General features: G+C 41.3%; 1 protein-coding gene across 1 annotated transcript; it reads right to left on the minus strand.

Moving 5' to 3' along the window:
• Positions 1 to 720: 720 nt before the first annotated feature.
• Positions 721 to 16493, minus strand: LMO4 (LIM domain only 4). Its single transcript, XM_048497842.1, has 6 exons — positions 15919 to 16493; positions 13185 to 13423; positions 11306 to 11450; positions 6292 to 6312; positions 5832 to 5987; positions 721 to 1483 (listed from the first exon to the last, which is right to left on the minus strand). Exons 2-6 carry the CDS (start codon positions 13418 to 13420, stop codon positions 1475 to 1477), a joined length of 567 nt encoding a protein of 188 aa, XP_048353799.1. The 5' UTR covers positions 13421 to 13423; positions 15919 to 16493; the 3' UTR covers positions 721 to 1474.
• Between the last annotated feature and the right edge of the window lie 307 nt (positions 16494 to 16800).

Raw genomic sequence — 16800 nt, forward strand, 5'->3', positions numbered from 1 at the left:
TGGAAACGTAGACTCTGGGGCAGGCACTTGCCTTGATGCCTGTGTTTTTGGGTATGTCACCTATTTCCGTAAATAAGTAAACTGGATACAATAAAGAGTTCTCCTTATATCTCACCTTTCTGGACATACTATTTTCAAAAAATTCTCAGGATAATACTGTTTTACACCTGTGAATACTGGATTGGCCATATAGTGAAAGGATAAAATCAGACCAGTAAAGGGCATGAAGGATGGTGCCAGGACAGCAAAAGGTAAATCAACCATAGCCAGAACGGAATTCATATTCATGATCACTCTTATATACTACTCATCCCAAAACTTCACCACAACCTGTTCTTGAAATCCAGAAGAACCTTTACAGGCTATGCTGATTCCCAGATGTATCCTTGAGTTCACACAATACTAACATAAATGCTTAGAAAGGCAGGTTCACATTCTGTTAAAATCTAGTAACTTAGCCTGAGGAGAGCCACAAAGTAAATAAGAATGAGCATTAGCTAATGAAATGTTGCTGTTATTTGAATGACTATTTGAAACATTAGACAATACTGATTCTGTGTCTCTGCTTGAAGTGACATTAATATTAAGTTATATGAAGTCCTTACTGATTGAAAGCAGTAAATAGGAGTTTTTAAATTAACTTCGTGGAATTTGAAATCAGACTTCATGGGCAAAAGTTTTTTGCCTCATCACATTCAAGTTCAAACTCAATGAAAGACATTTTCATTTTAAGTTTTTATTATTTAAATACACCATACTAGAGCAAATGTCTCTGAAAGTATCACAAATAAAAGATTTTTTTTCTTCATTCAGCAAATTAGGAATAGGTGAAAATTTCTACACAGTAGCTGCTATGAGCTTTTTTTTCCTTTTTCTTTTTTGCCATGGGAAGTAGCAACATTAGGACAAAAAAACACTTACATGCATACATACATTGTATTTTACAGAGATACAATAAAAGTCATTTGTGATAGAATATCACAAGAGCCCCATCTTTCCTTTTAGCTCATGTTTTGAGTTTTGAAACACATTTCCTTACAACACTTAAATATACAAAGAGCAAAGAGAATGTTGTTAAGGTAAAACACAGGGTACAAATTCCGGCTAGTGCCCTGCTAATTGTTAATGAGGGTAGAAAGCAGACTTGAAGGCTTATTTTAATTAGCTTCATTAGTCATTTTCCCCACCCCCTCCCCACCCAAAGTTGCCATCCTCCGGTGGAGTCTTTTTTTCTTTCTCCATTTTCTCTACAGTCTCCCATTAGCCCAGATTCATGGAGTCATTAATGTTCGCTTTCAGTCATTTTAATACACCAATAAATGTGGGAAGGGCAACCAAGAGTAAAGAAGGTGCAATGGCATGAAGCTGGCATTGATGCTAGCTACAAAGGTGACTTGTCTACTGGAGACATGGGATCCATCTGTGATGAACAAAGTTTGAGATGAAGGCACGCATTCTGCAGTACTCTGACCTTTTAGCAGACCTGAAAGAAATAAAAAAAAACGGGAATCTTAACCAAAATGCTTCTTTTGAGCCAAACAGGACCACTCTTGCCTTCTTGAGATTTGTTAATTTTATTAGGTTAATTCCAACGGTGACCCAAAGAAAGGTTTATTCTGTAACTCTTGCACAAGCTCCTAAAATGCTTGGATTAAAAATAATTGTATATAGCTTTGACAGCAAAATATACTTTCACAAAAGAGAGAAAAGCTTCCGGTAGGAAATCCTCCACTCAATTTTAAGGGTTTTTTTATTGTGGGGGGGAAGGGTTGGACAGGGATGAAATAATATGCTTTGCCTTTGAAGCACCAAGTAAAGTGATCGTCCAAATTACGAAAATTCTGTCTAAAGAAAATAAGATACTCTCCCCTAGGCAACGCTAGTTAACATGCTGCATAGCACAAAAGCTAAATATAGACATTTTGGAATATTTTCCTTCCATTTAAGATTCCTCATCTGCTATGTTAGTTAATGTTACATAAACACTGTAATACATGAAGTCAAACATGTGCCTCCACAGTGATGTGTTAATGAATTGTGATAATTAAAAATGCCTAGCTCGACAGAAATCTAGCTTCCATGGATGAAGTAGGAACAATCGACAGTCTTCAAATGCAATCTGTTTGCAATTACCAAAATGAAATAATATATATTAGATTTTTATGGTTTTTAAATGACATTTTGAGCTTTCTAGATAGTTTTTTTTTAACTCTTTCCCTAAGTTACTAAAAGCCTGAGGGCTATTAGTAACTGCAACCCCCATTTTCAAGCTAATTAAAGTGGTGGAAGCTTGGAGGTTTAATTCCCTAGAGCTGATGCTCAGTGTGAGAAAGGTAATTTGTCTGTCCAGAACAAAGATTAGGGAGCAGCCAGCAAGCATATTTAATAAATGAGCATCAAGTGTCCTCTGGATTATGAATATTATAATTAATTATGCTATAATTCTGAGGAATTGCTGGGCAGTATGTAAACTAGAAGATTTTCTGCAAGAGAAAGAATAGCAAAACATAATCTAACTCATACTTTATTTTAAAGTATAGGATTTGGAGCCAAGTAAATGCTCTGATCACCCCCCCAATGAAAGGAAAACCTATACTTCGTACAAAGGATTGAGAAGAGCCGAGAAGAAAACTGTCACTATGAAGGAACTATTGAAATGTCCCGCAGCTGCAGAGTAATACAATCTGTACAGATAGCAGAAATCTCAATTAAACCTTCAACCCATCCCATGAAGGACAACCTCCCCCACCCCCCAAAAAAATACTGTTTTCATATTCCCAGTCAAGTAAAGTGCTCATTCTGCTTGTAATATCAACACAGCTTAAGAAGTTGTTTTTTCAAGCTTGATTTAAAGATGTGGAAAATCAGGGCTGAACAGCAGCTTGGTATGCCCTTATGTGACAGAAGGCAAATCAGAAGAATGGGCCAAGCAAACCTCTTCCTCAGAAATTGCTACTTTCAATAAAAGTATTCTGCACAGAGTCCAAAAGCCAATATCGACTTTCAAAACACGCAAACAAGAACCCCTGGGTTAAAAAAGCTCCAGAGAGATCTACTCGCATTTGGTTCCTTTGCATGGAATGCTACTCAAGTATCACTTTATCTTCTAGGACCATGGTGGCGAACCTTTGGCACTCCAGATGTTATGGACTACAATTCCCAATTGGCCATGCTGGCCCGGGCTGATGGGAATTGTAGTCCATAACATCTGGGCTTGGAGTGCCAAAGGTCATCGGGCCAACATTGTTATTCTAGGAGATTGACAAGCCTACTAATAATAGCATCATGCTTCACCACTTTGGCCCAGTTTATCATTACTCAGTAGTTGATTAATGCTAACTCCTGACAAGTAGAGGGCAGGAAAAGTTACAAACTAGGAAAGAAATGTAATAATCTTGTACCAAGCAGACTCCTCTCCATGTAGTGTAATTCCACTTAAATTGCAAGCAACACTTTAATTTCTGCTTAAAATTTCGACAAGTCAATGAGCAAGGCCAGAATACTGTGATCAGTCAGTTTCAGTGGGCTGTTACAGGACTTTCCTATTCTTCTATCTAAGGGAAGGTGTTATGTTGGGTATTGTAGGATCTCAGAATAGAAGAAGCCCCTGCTCCAAGGGCTTACTAGTTAAATAAGCCAAGAAAGTCTTAAAGAAATGACTGCAGCCAAGTGGGGAGATAAAAAGTTGGTGCTAGGAACAGTATTCTTTATCAACAACTTTCATGGCATCAGTAGAACCTGCCAAAACTGACTACAGCAACAAACTTCTCAAAGTATCTGTTTGCTTTTTTAGTAAAAGCCACATAATCCTCCTGATCCCAAGACTCCAGAATTTCTCTCAGGAAATGTATTCTTACATCATAGATACTCTTAAATCTCCCTCTCTTTGTACACTGAAGCTTTCTCTCTTTGTACACTGGCCATCCAAGAGCCATCCACTGAGAACATCCACTGAAAACTGCACCTTTTTTCACCTCACTATTTTTTCTTACTCTCTCCACTTGCAATATGCTATAGTTAATGGCAACTGAAGAAAGAGAGCCCACATTTGTTGCTGAAATGGCCTCCATGCCCTGAGGCTATAGGTAGGATAAGGCAGCTTTGTAATCCTCTTTGCACAGATCCATCTGCTTCATTCTCTGTGTCCTGCATGGTACTAGCTTAACTGCATACTATGCTTTTTTGATGAGCAAGATGCAAAACAGAACAAAACTAGAATTCCAGTAATAAACAAAACCACAAAATATGGAGCCAAAGACTGGACTCAAAAGGAGAGGATCTGGTTTCAAACCACAGTTAGAGAAGATGGCCATCCTAAACTCACTTACATAGAAATAAGCAGTACTGAATTGAGTGGAATTTCTGAGTAACATGCATAGGTTGCAGATGCAATTAACTGAGACTGTTGTAAAGGGCGGGGAATAAATCTAAATGATAAAATAATAATGGGTATATAGGTTCCACTTAAAAACACTACATGGTTGGTCACTATTAAGTAAATGGAAATTCTTAGCAGAACCTTGTGGATTGTATTTGCACACAAGACATTCATGTTTTTGTAAACAGATTTAGCTCTCTAAAAGCAGACAATTTTTAGGCTCTTTCAGATACTGCAAAATACATAACCTGCCTGAGGGATTTTTAAAAAGACTTTTGTCTTTAAAATTTCTTCTAACAGATAAATGTTATTTTTTGCTATCCTTAGAACAGACGTTAATGAAGTTCCTATTGTAAATCCATAAAAGAATTACCAGTAAGAGTATGCACTCTTTGTTTTAAATGTACACCTTAACTCAGTGCTGCTGTGTGATTGCCTGGGTTAATGATGAAAAAGTCAAATATACTATCAGAGCTGATGGAAAAATCCATCACCAATCTGAAATTAAAATTCATCTGTGGTCAATAAGATTTAACATCCATGCAAGTGGCGCTGTAAAGAGTAAATGAATCAATGTCATCAATACATAATCAGTATGAAATATGATGCGAATAAAATTATGTGCAAGACTTGTGCATTCAGTGTTTTCTGGACCAGTGTGGAATGAACACTCCCTTAGCTGAAGGTTGACAGTAATTATTATAAATTAGGCATAGCAGTTATCAAAATGCACTCACTTGCATAGCTTTGGGTCTTATTAGGTAGATTAAAATAGATCTAATATATTGTCCAGTCCCTGCAGAAGTACAAGACAACTGTTGATCAGAATAGCTTCCTACTGTACCAGTCTGAAAAAGCTACAACATAACTTTAGCACCAACAGCCAAGGACAACAAGGACAACAAAACCAACAGGAAATAAAATAATTTCTCTTGAAATCAAGCCAACTCATTAAAACCAGTATCCAATAAGGTCAGTACTGCAATGATTTGTAAGTTACTATTATATAGTTAGCTTGCTTTTGTTCAAGATGCTGGGTTTTTGCCAAAGAGCCTCCATTTGCCTCTCACAACAGTCTCCTCCATTCTGTTTCAAAACGATAGGATAAAAAAATTTCTGCTGCAATAAATTCAGCCTGCCTAAGAGTCACTTTACAGCTCAAGTGCCTACAAGTTTGGAGCCACATTCTGTTGACTACATTCAGTGAAGTTTTAAAAAGATATCCAGTATTAGGCAGAACATAAATTAATCTTCATTTAGCTCAGGGGTAGGGAACCTGCGGCTCTCCAGATGTTCAGGAACTACAATTCCCATCAGCCCCTACCAGCATGGCCAATTGGCCATGCTGACAGAGGCTGATGGGAATTGTAGTTCCTGAACATCTGGAGAGCCGCAGGTTCCCTACCCCTGATTTAGCTCTAATAAGAACTATTAGCAATTGCTCAGTATTCACCTTCTGGTCTGGCAGTAGTGGATTGCTCTGAAGTGAATTCAAATGGCCATTGATGAGAGCTGTAGGTCTATCATGTTCACAGAATAAACTGCCATTGATGTAGTGAAACCTGTCTCCAGGGACCAGGCGGTTCCGGCAGGTGGAGCACGTAAAACACTGAAAATACATGACGAAAACAAAAATTAAAACCTCTGGACAGTTACAGTTCTAAGCACCAAAGTATTACAATTTGAGCTTACAGCAAGGTTAAAGAGACACATGTATTTATTCTATATTTTCCACTATGTCCAAATACAAGATCCTGTACCTTTGTAATTCAGTTGTGAGTTCAGTTGCACGGTGCCACTAATCACTGGATGACACAAATTTGCATTGCAAAAAGCCTTTTCATCTACAATCAAGACCATTTCGGAGGAGCTACACTAAGAGGGCAGAATGTCCAAAAGAGAAGTTCTCCTACCTTAAGATGATACACATCTCCCTTTGTGCCCAGCATAAATCCAGCCTTCTACTAGCTTAAAAGGAATTGACTGTCCAATAAGCAATTCCTCGCAAGCACCGTATTTCCAAATAACTCTGAGAAACAATAAAGATAAATACTCTTAAGTGATTTCCCATCTTCATACGCAATCAACTTTCGGTTAATGAAGCTAGCAGTTTAAACTTCTAAAATCCTCTTTCAAAACTTCCTTATGAACTATGGGATGTGGCCATTTTGAAGCAAATATATGCAGAACAGCCACAAAATCATCCAATTCTTCTCAAGAATGGGGTGCCCAGGATGTAATAAAATACTCACTTGCTTCTAGTCACACAAACCAATTCTGTACAATACTTTTATCAGATTACTGGGTTTGTCATAAAAAGGGGACAGAATTCATGACTGGAGTTTAAATGCATTGTGTCCTTGAAATTATATGAAGAACTTTTTTGTACTTTAATCATATCTTGAGAGATGAGTCATCAAAAGGGTTAAGAGGATTTGATTGTATATCTAAGACGACATCATGCTCAGTGTATTGAAACTCCAGTAAACCTCCATCAGAGCAGAGTTTCCATTAGAAACTCTCGGCTATCCAGGTTGATATATAATGTGTATGGGTTAACCTTTTCAATCATGGTGTCAACACTTTAGATTTGCCTCTGCTCATCTCTTTCATCCTAACCTTCTCTCTCTCTCTCTTGATAATGAAATGCTTGCTCCAACTTCCCTCTATCTGCTCCTGAGTCCACAATTTAGATTACTTCATCTCTGCTAGCAACAAACTGAATGAAATTTCGATTTGAGCAGAAAGTAATTTACCGGGATCTGGACCCATTTGTCATCATATCTCTCTGGGTGTTTGCTGTATCACTGCAGTTTTCCTATGCAATCAAATGAGACCACAACATCTGCCATGGGGGGGGGGGAGAGATAGAAGAAAGGAGAAGCAAAGGAGGAGAGAGGTAGAAGAGAAGACTGGAGGAAATATATACACATAATTCCCCTAATGCATTTAAAGGCACAACACACTGATCTGAGATACAATGCTTTAATGAATATTGATCTCCCAGTTTTCCCCACCATATTTGTTAGAATTAAAAAGGTGGGCACACACACGTGCAGCTCCTCTTCACATTCACAGCTATTTTTAATGATGAACCCACAACCATTTCGTAGTAAAGAAGAATTCTAAACCAGCCAGCATGTTCACGCTGATCCACTTCCCCCAATACGGCACAGCCAAAACGAAATGCCAATAAAATTCACAAAATGAATAAATACCAAGGATTTTTATTGGCCTTTTTGTCCAACACAGAAGTCTTGAGATTGTGTGCGAGTATGTGTTGCTTCAGAAAATGCTATAATCTGAATGTTTGCTGCAAACCCATGTTTTAAGGATGGGAGGGGGGAATAATTGCTTTCAGTTTTCCAGGATCCGTGCTTGCAGAGGGAGGCTTGTCATGTTCAAACTACTAATTTGCTGTCGCCACTTTATTGAAAATAGCCTGTAAGTTGTTATTAAATGTATCGACTGAACGACAGGGAGAGTAGTAAAACTGCCCCTTAAGATGGCTTTTAATAGGAAGCCTGAGAAACAAATTTTGCAGCAGCATCGATTTGAAGAGTTCAATCAAAACTCCATTTCAAAACTAATTAGTCTGAGATCTGCAGCACACTGACACTTTCTTATGAGTCAGAATGGGTACAAAGGGAAAGCTGAACTAATACACTGGCAAGACCTCCAGCCTAAAAAGGACTGAGCTGTCTCGAAAACTGTGAAGCAACACTATTTTAGCATCTGCAGAATATCAAGAGTACTACCTCAAAGGACTTACAAAAAACTACTATGACTGCATCCCAATTCAACTATGTGTTTTATTTCCCAAACTCAGTTATTATCAATGACCATGGTCTATAAGGACACAAAGAATTTTCAGGCGGGACTACTCCAACCACAATTCTACAAATGGACCCCAAGTGGAAATTTTAAAAATATAACTCATTGCTAATTATGGAAAGTCTTGTAGCTGAAATAAGTGAATGAACAAATGCTTCTTTATCCTGCAGGTGTATATGCATGCCCCCCTTTAGAAAAGGCAGGGGGGGATCAAACATTCCCCTGTGGAAGAAGGCAGGAGAGTGAAGATGCACAATTCCATTTTCCTTAAAACATTCCTGTTTTATTGTTCCACATCCTTTCAACAGACCATTTGAGATTTACAGTCCTCCTCAAGCAGAGACTGTTGTGCATCTCAAATATAAGTTAAAGCAGATTTCTAACAACTTCTGCAGTCTGAACTACAATAGAAACATACATCCTACAATTCCTTGATTCTGCATCTATTCAGATTTCTAGAAGGGCAGGGGAGATATTCTACAGAGCTTTCCTACTTTGTGGAGGAAGGCAACTCCTACGGCAGACGTCCAAACTTCATAGATTACTTTTTAAAAAGAAATCTAATTTGACTTTTTTCCTTCTCCAAATGATGGAAATATTCTTATTTTGCAACAGCTTCAACAGAAACTTATTTCTCTGTTTGACTAAAGAAGACCCCAAGCCTAGTACTATGTTCTTACTGAAAAGTTGTTTTTACATGGGTTCTGCAAGAGAGGAAAGTTAATTAGCTAATCAAGGAAACTGTCCAGGACAGTATTTAATTTAAAAGGCTGGAGGCTTTAGGTGCTCAATTAAGTAGCTATCGGTCGCAGACTGGACTTTAATGGGCTCTTTTCTCTTTAACTCCAGAGAAAGGGGGAGAGATACCCCAGGTCAGGCTAATTAAAGCCAGGGGACTCTTTAATTGTGATGACAGAAGTGGTTTCAGTTTCCTTTCTTTGGGTCTTGGAGTCCAAGGAGGTTGTTAATATTTCAACATTTGGGCTACACAATCAATCACCAACACTGAGATGTTCCATATATGGATGAAAGGAAAGCTCTACATTTGTGGCATGATGCTGTACAACACTAAATTAATCACAGCAGCTCCTTTTCAGTATTTGTCCTTATCTCCCCCGCCCCCGCCCCCCCAGCACACACACACTTTGCCAGAAAAGTAAAGGACAGTGATAGTGACATAGGTGCGGAAAAAGACATTCACACCGGAATGCTCCAAAATTCAACTGAAACACTTTTTAAACTACAAAAGCATAATATACTCAAAAAAAATTATATGGGGTGTTGCAATACTTGTAATAAACTAAATGGCCAGCCCCTTCATTACATTATCCTCCAAATACATGGAAAGGAAGGGGCAGTGCAAAACTCACAGTAGTACCTAAACACACCCAGATTTCCTATCTGAAAGAAATACGTATCCAAAGCAACTGATTCAGAAGAGACTGGTTTTCCAGCAGAGTTCCTATTCTGGATCCAAGTTCTGCACCAGCTGTGTTAGATGCAACAAAGGCTGCACAGGAAAATTATGCCTGGAGCCAAGTCCATTAAAGTTACTTCAGCATAACTACAGCCCAAGCACCTTAAAAGCACCCGAAGCTATTGATACTTGAAAGGGGGAGGAGAATGGGCTGTGGAAGTGCTGCATTAGAGAAGGGGAAGAGGAAAAAAATCAGCCAAATTACGCTTGGTTAATTCAGAGTAACAGATCTGCCCCCAAGTGAATTGGAGGCCCTGAATTAATTCTGTTATGACAAATCAAGATAAACGTTCCCCCTAAATTGCATGCGATTTAATTAATTTTTGAGATCCTGGATTTTTTTTCCAAGCTAATAGTTCACATGCTCCTGTGCTGTCATTGTGCTTGAGTGGGCAGACTTCAAAGTGATATTAAATAACCAACTATTAGATTTACCTAGCACGTCCTATTGGAAAAATGCCATTTAATTACCTAGCCTGCTCAATTAAAGGGACAGCATTCCCTGAATATAGCAGCTTGCTGTTGATTACCAGAAAAATGAACTCGTTGCCTGCAGCACCCTCCCCTCCTCAAATGGCTCATACTGCGGACAGCCACGTGAATGGCAATGAGTAACAAGGAGAAAGGAAAGCATCTTGTTGGAATGGGGATCAAGAGCTTGCCCTGGCATGTCAAAAACACAGGACCACAAGAATTAGAGATTAGGAGAGGTGGGAAGGCTCTAAACAAATGCTCTGTTCCATCTACAACTCAGGCTGTTCAGTCCAGATATTTAAAAGATCACATCCTTCCAAAACACTGTATACTTCAGCCAACCCCTTCCAAAATAAGTAGATTCTAGGTGAGACTTAAGAATGAATCATACCAAACACACAGTTGTAAGGAAAAGGGTACTCAGGTACTAGCCCTTTAAGAAAAGCTAGTTTACATTCTCTCTCTCTCTTCTCTCCCCCCCCCCCCCCCAGCCTATTTTCTGTCTCTTCCTCTCCAAGGCCAATTTTGTTAATTAAATGTTTTGTTTGCGACACAGCTCTTATTCATTTCGGACACGTCATTCCAGGCAGATCTAAACCAGGGATGAGATCTCATTAGATAAAACCTATCAGAACTAAGAGAAAATGGAGGAGACACTAATTAAAGCTCTTAATTGCGCAGATTCACTGCCACGCTGCTGCTTTATCTGGAATCTCATGGCTGGGAGGACTGCCTAGCACCCTCTCCCTCCTCCATTCTGAAAATGCTTTTGCTCAAGGTACTCTCAGGTTAGGGGTAAGGGGCAGAGAAAAGTCAGTGATTTTATTCTCCTTACACGGGTACACACCTCAACTGCCAATGAGACCTGCAGCAGCGTACAGCCAGATCGAGTAAGGCTGGCTCTGCAAAGCTACATTTCAGCATCAGATAGTTCAAAGGCTCCTTAATAGAACTGGTCTGTGGACTAACACAGGCTTAGAGCAGCCAGTTCCCTTCAGAGGGGCTAGATGATCGGCTTCCTCCTCAGAAGGATTATACATGTTCCACTGTGGGATATACTTCAGATCATCTTTCAAATTTCTAAGATGAATGTAACAAAATTAGGACTTGAGAAGACTGTTCTCTTAGCGCCTTTCCCAAACCACTCCTGACATAAACTGCAGAAGGCTGCTGAATTTGGTAGCATCCCACATGTCTGTCAGTAGGCTGGGACATACAATTACTGATGCCTGAAAGTCATCACGGTCATAGATGCAGTTTACACAGTTAGGTCCTTCATCTTGATTCCTAAGGATGAGATGGGCTTCCAGAAATGCACACCTTGACACAAGAATCTTCACTTCACTGGGCAAACTGTTTAGTTCTAGAATAAAGGTCAAGCAACCAAACCCCATCAGTTCCATTTCACTATCTGATAAAACATCCTATTTATAATAGCCTACATTAAAAAAACATAGCAAGTTTACACAAAAAACAGAGGCACAGACTCCAATAATCTGGCCTGAACTTGCCTTAGGGGGTACAGTAGACAACTTCTCTTTTTAATTAATAATGATCAGAAGTGGTTTGTTTGATGGTTTTAGTAGAGAGACAATCTGCACTGTTCACAGAATCGGAACAGTAGTGTCAATTTTTCCACTTCAAACAAACCCCTTTTACTAACCGTTCTGCTCTATTTAATTAGAATTCTGCCTTGCCTATGCAGTTGCTTCAGACAGGGATTAAGAACACATCACTGTAAGCTTGAACATACCGATTTTCTAGAATTTACGTTTTCAAAAATCCAAACACTTAGCAAAATTAATATCGCTTGAAATCCCTTAAAGCCTTTCTATAGCTATTTTGTTCCCATAGCCTATTTAGTTGATTGAAAGTACCACCATCAAACAGGGTAAAGGACACATCAGAATAAGCAAACACTCCTTGGCGCCATCCTTTCAAAACAAGATGAATCCAACCTAAGAACAGAGTAACTAAAAGCCAGTGCAGTGCTATACCTAGTTATTCCAAAAATTCACAGAAATAGTCAATTACACTTTTTCCTTTCTCAAATATACTGTTAAACATAAAGATAAAGGCTACCCAGATAACACCGCATAAACTTTTAATTCACATTTTTTTCCTATGCCAAAAATGTGGGCGGGGGGACATTTAATTACTGGTTGCTCAACTAGAACACCTTCTCAAAGCACTCATGTGCATCAGTCTATCAAGCAATTTACTCAAATTAAATGTGTAATCCTTCAAAATGCCTCCTTAGTTTAAAAGAGCTTGAGTACACCTGAAAAGACCCATGGGCACCAGACCTCTAAGGTTCTTTTCATTAGCTGTGCTAAAAAACCCAGTATGACAGAGAAAATAAACCATACAAAATTTTACTCAGTGCAAAAGGGAGAGAGATCAAGCCATTGTTATGCAATAGGCAATACTGAAAAGTTTAGGCAAACACCCACACCTCCTTTTTCTTTTGAACAGAAAAAGAAGCAAAAGTCACCCAAAAGCTGCCCTTCGACAACATGGAGAGTGCACAGAACTAGGAGGGTGGCAAGAGGCAGTCTCAGCTGGCCAGCAGTTAATCAATTCTTTCACAATGAGCTCAGAGAATGAGTCATTCTATTTTCATTGCTTATTATTTGCATAAGCACTTTTCAATCAGATACTACAAAGGAGATATTTCATTGTTAAGGCTTCGCACCACAGCCCCAGTGAAACCTGCGCTTGCCCTTCTTCCCCTCAAAGCTCTACACCATTCTGCAACTTCTGCACAACAGCCTGTGGTTGCTGGGAAGTCCCTCCTAGATCACTACCACCTTAGAGAAGTTTCATTCACTCACAGCTATCCAACTCACCCTGCGTACTTCAGACAAGGAATTGTTTCAAAAGATTCTGTTTCTAGTTTTCAAACTACCACCTGCTGTAGTTTCTGGCCCATGCGCCCCTTGATTTCATGGGAAGGAATATAACAGCAGCATACAGAGGCTCACAGGCACGCACACATGTATGCCCCTCCATCTCTCTCACCTGATGTAGTCGTTTCTGCACAGGATCATGCCACTCTTTGTGTAGCAGGATGTACCAATTTCTCCCAGCTGAGCCTGACAACAGGAGCATTTCAGGCACCGGCTATGCCAATAGCCATCCATGGCATAGAGCAAGAAACGATCGGCAATCTTCCCCCCGCAGCCTGCACATCTTTTCCACGAGAGGGAGCCACTGGAGACTGGGGGAGGCTGTGAGCTGCTGCCGGGGTTCACCATGGTCTGAATAAGAAAAACAAAAAGACAGTTAACATTCTGTACAGAACCCTTTTGCAGCTTCTCTTGCTAAAACAATCCTATGAAAAGAAGGGTGGGGAAGGAAAGGGTGGGAGAGCATCTACTTGTTTACTTTCCAGCTCTTTGTTCTGGGTTAATTAGCCACCTCCCCTCTCTAGCTCATAACAAGGGCCCAATGACAGTTTCAGCTTGCAACAGTACTGTCAAACTTGGAGCCCCCCCCCCTTCTGCTTTGTTTGCAGACACAAAAGTACACACACCTGGAGTCTCACAGTCTACATGGTCCTCCCCATATAAACCGTAGTCCCCACAACACTAAAAAGAGAAGAAAAGATGCCTGGGTGAAGCCATATTCCCTAACCACACGTCTTGGGAAGCACAGCTGCAACTCACAACAGTTCAAGGGATTTAGTTTTCTTTTACAGGAGAGGCTCTGGAGAGAGACACAGCCAGAGCAGTCAAAGAGAAAGAAAAATCCCTAAAGGTTGTGAAACTGGTTTTTCAAGCTCTCCTTTTTCATGGCACTGTTATCAACAGGAGCCCCAACCATGATTGTCCCCATTTTTTTAAAAAAAAGAGAGATCAAATGAAGTGCTCCCCCCATACTTTACAGAATAATAATAGATCACTAAACTTCAAGAAGCCTGTTAACTTCCTATACAAACACAATTTACTTTTGTCTCACTAATCTGCCCTTGATCAGCAATTTAAATGCTAAACGCTTTGTTGTCCTAAAAAAGAGAGCGGAGAGAAGAAAGAAAAAAGTTTGTGATAACAGAGTCACAGAACAATCAAGTGTGCCCCGCTCAGGAAGCAGCTAGCATGGCTGCCTCTAAGACGGCTGTTTAAAACACACATACACACACACACAGAAAGAGAGACTATAAATGTATTTCTTACTTTCAAGTAAGTAATCTATACAAACAGGGCAACTGAGATTAATACTGAACAAATTAAAAAAGTTGTCCAGGATCTCAAAGATTGCTGCCCCTTCAATCACGTACACTATAAAAAGATCAAGTTATTTACTGCCAATTAGGTGGCATGCTTTTGCCTTTGTCTTTTCTAAGCTGTACATTCTCAACCTAAGGAATCTGGCTACTTGCTCAAACTCATACTTCTAAAGAGAGACGACACAGACACACACACACACACAGTCACTTGCCTAACTCGGTTACAACAGCAGCACAAAGTTACACAAAATGGGGAGGGGGAGCAAGAAAAAGGGGAAAAAACAACATTTCTTCCAAAATAACTCCTGATCATGTGTTCAGTTGACCACACAATAAACCAGACTGCGAACGGCACCAATTAAGGCTGTAACTAAAAACCCTGAGACTTGGGAAAGAGAAACCACTCTAAAAGCCATTAGCATTGCATTTCTCTGAATGCATCATATACCTTTATGTAAATTGATTTCTGATGCATTTAACTCACGGAATGGCCTTTTGTTACTGTTTCCAGCACTATGAATCTGCATTTCTTTAGGGTTTTTTAATATTTACAACCCCGCTCCACCAGATTTCAAATTATGTAAATCCACTTCAGATCTTTTACAAGACCAACTTTTTAAAAACCGCGCATCTGAACCCCTAGCATTTGTTGAAAGGTAAATATTATATACAAGGAAGGAAACGTTACCCTGACAGAAGCATCCAGTAACCCCATTAAGCTAAAGCTCTTAAGGACAAGCAATACCTTAATGCTGATTAAATCTAAAAGAGATGAATCAAGAGGACTGACCAGAAAGTGACTCCCTTGATAACCAAGGACGGGCCCTCATCGAGTTTCATTTGGAGTTTGGGGGTGGGAGAGAGAAGGAAAGCTTTTAACTTAAATAGGCTTACTCTGGTAATTACACAGCCAAGCAATTTAGGTCCTGGAACAGAGGCAATGAAACAGAAAGGAGCGAGCTGGCAGCTAGAGGCAAAACACACACCCCCTCCCTCCTTTTAACAACGTCTCTGGTGATTTTAATGGAGACCAAGGGAGGGACAAGCGTAGAGCTTGCAATTTGTAGCGCACACACACCAAAAATGGATGCTTAATTCACGGCTTGGCTTTAATTAGGTTGGTGCATCAGATTTCCCCTGAACAAAAACAAAAAGAGAGAGAAAAGGGGGGGAAAGAACAGAGAAAACAGCTCACTTCGGATTTTTTCTCTCTCTAGCCTGCCACTGTTTCAAAATAGTGTTTACCACAAAGAAAAGTGAGCGATCGTTCCTCCTACCTCCCTCCACCGACTTGCAAGAAAAGAAAGGGGGGGGGGGGGCAGAAGCAGCTCAGGGCAGGCAGCCTTTTGTACGGCGCAACTGCTGCGGGCGGCCCCAGGACTTACGGGGCACCCCTCGGTTCTCGGCGGCGGTGAATCGTGTTTACTTCCAACCCCGGACGACCAGAGGAGAAGGGCGAGACAGGAGGCGGCCCGCCAAGCGGACAAGAGCCAAAGCAGAAGAGAGGGAAAGCAATGCCCGGCTTACCTGTTTCCCCTCCACGGTGCAAGAGGCCGTGCCTAACGTGGCTGTAGGTCTGGAGAGCGACCAGGAGGCTTTCTTACAAGGCGTCTTCCTCTCAACGAATTGCAACAACAAAAAGGGCAGCCAACCCAACACGCTCGCTGGGCGACGGCGGAACCTTCAACCCCCAGAAAGAAGAAAGCAGCCCGGCTCGGATGGAGGCCAGGGAGCGTCTGGCTCAGTCCTTCCTCCCCCTGCCGCCGCTTCCCCTCGAGGGGAGCTGCAGAGCTCAGTCGCTGCTACCGCCCGGGCTGCAAAGGCGCGGGGCTGCTGCTGCAATCGTTGGCTTAAGTTTGGTTGATGCGGCCGCACTTTGTCGCCGGAGCCTCCACCCACGCGGGCTTCCCGAGGCTGCAACCTGCAAACAAGTCCGAGGCACGGGGAAGCCGGAGGACGGGGAAGCCGGAGAGGCTGCGGTGACGGCGGCGGAGCTGCGGAGGTGCTGGCGGCGGCAGGACGCGCGAGGAGGCCCCTCTCGCTGGCGCCCTCCGCGGCTCTGTGCCTCGCTCTTCCCCATGTGTTACTGACAGAGCCAGATCCCAACGACTCCGCAGCTCGTCCCCTGACGTCACGGCGCCTCGCCCAATCCCCCCGCAGCTTGTTCAGGCGGAATAATAAAACCTGCCAATCCCGAGGAGGACAAAGGAATGGGCGGGGCGAGGAGGAAGAGGGGCTCAGTGGCGTCAGGTGGGACGCGGACCAGGCAGGGCGCGCGCTTCTCAGCCCATTCTTCTCCCGGCGGGGACTGGAACGCTTCTGCTGGACTCAGTCAGTGCAGTAGCTAAGAAAGCGGCCGCTAGCATCCCTGAAGGCCGTAATCCTCCTCACCGCTTACTAGGGAGTCAG

Source organism: Sphaerodactylus townsendi, linkage group LG05 (genome assembly GCF_021028975.2).
Source record: "Sphaerodactylus townsendi isolate TG3544 linkage group LG05, MPM_Stown_v2.3, whole genome shotgun sequence".
NCBI lineage: Eukaryota > Metazoa > Chordata > Lepidosauria > Squamata > Sphaerodactylidae > Sphaerodactylus > Sphaerodactylus townsendi.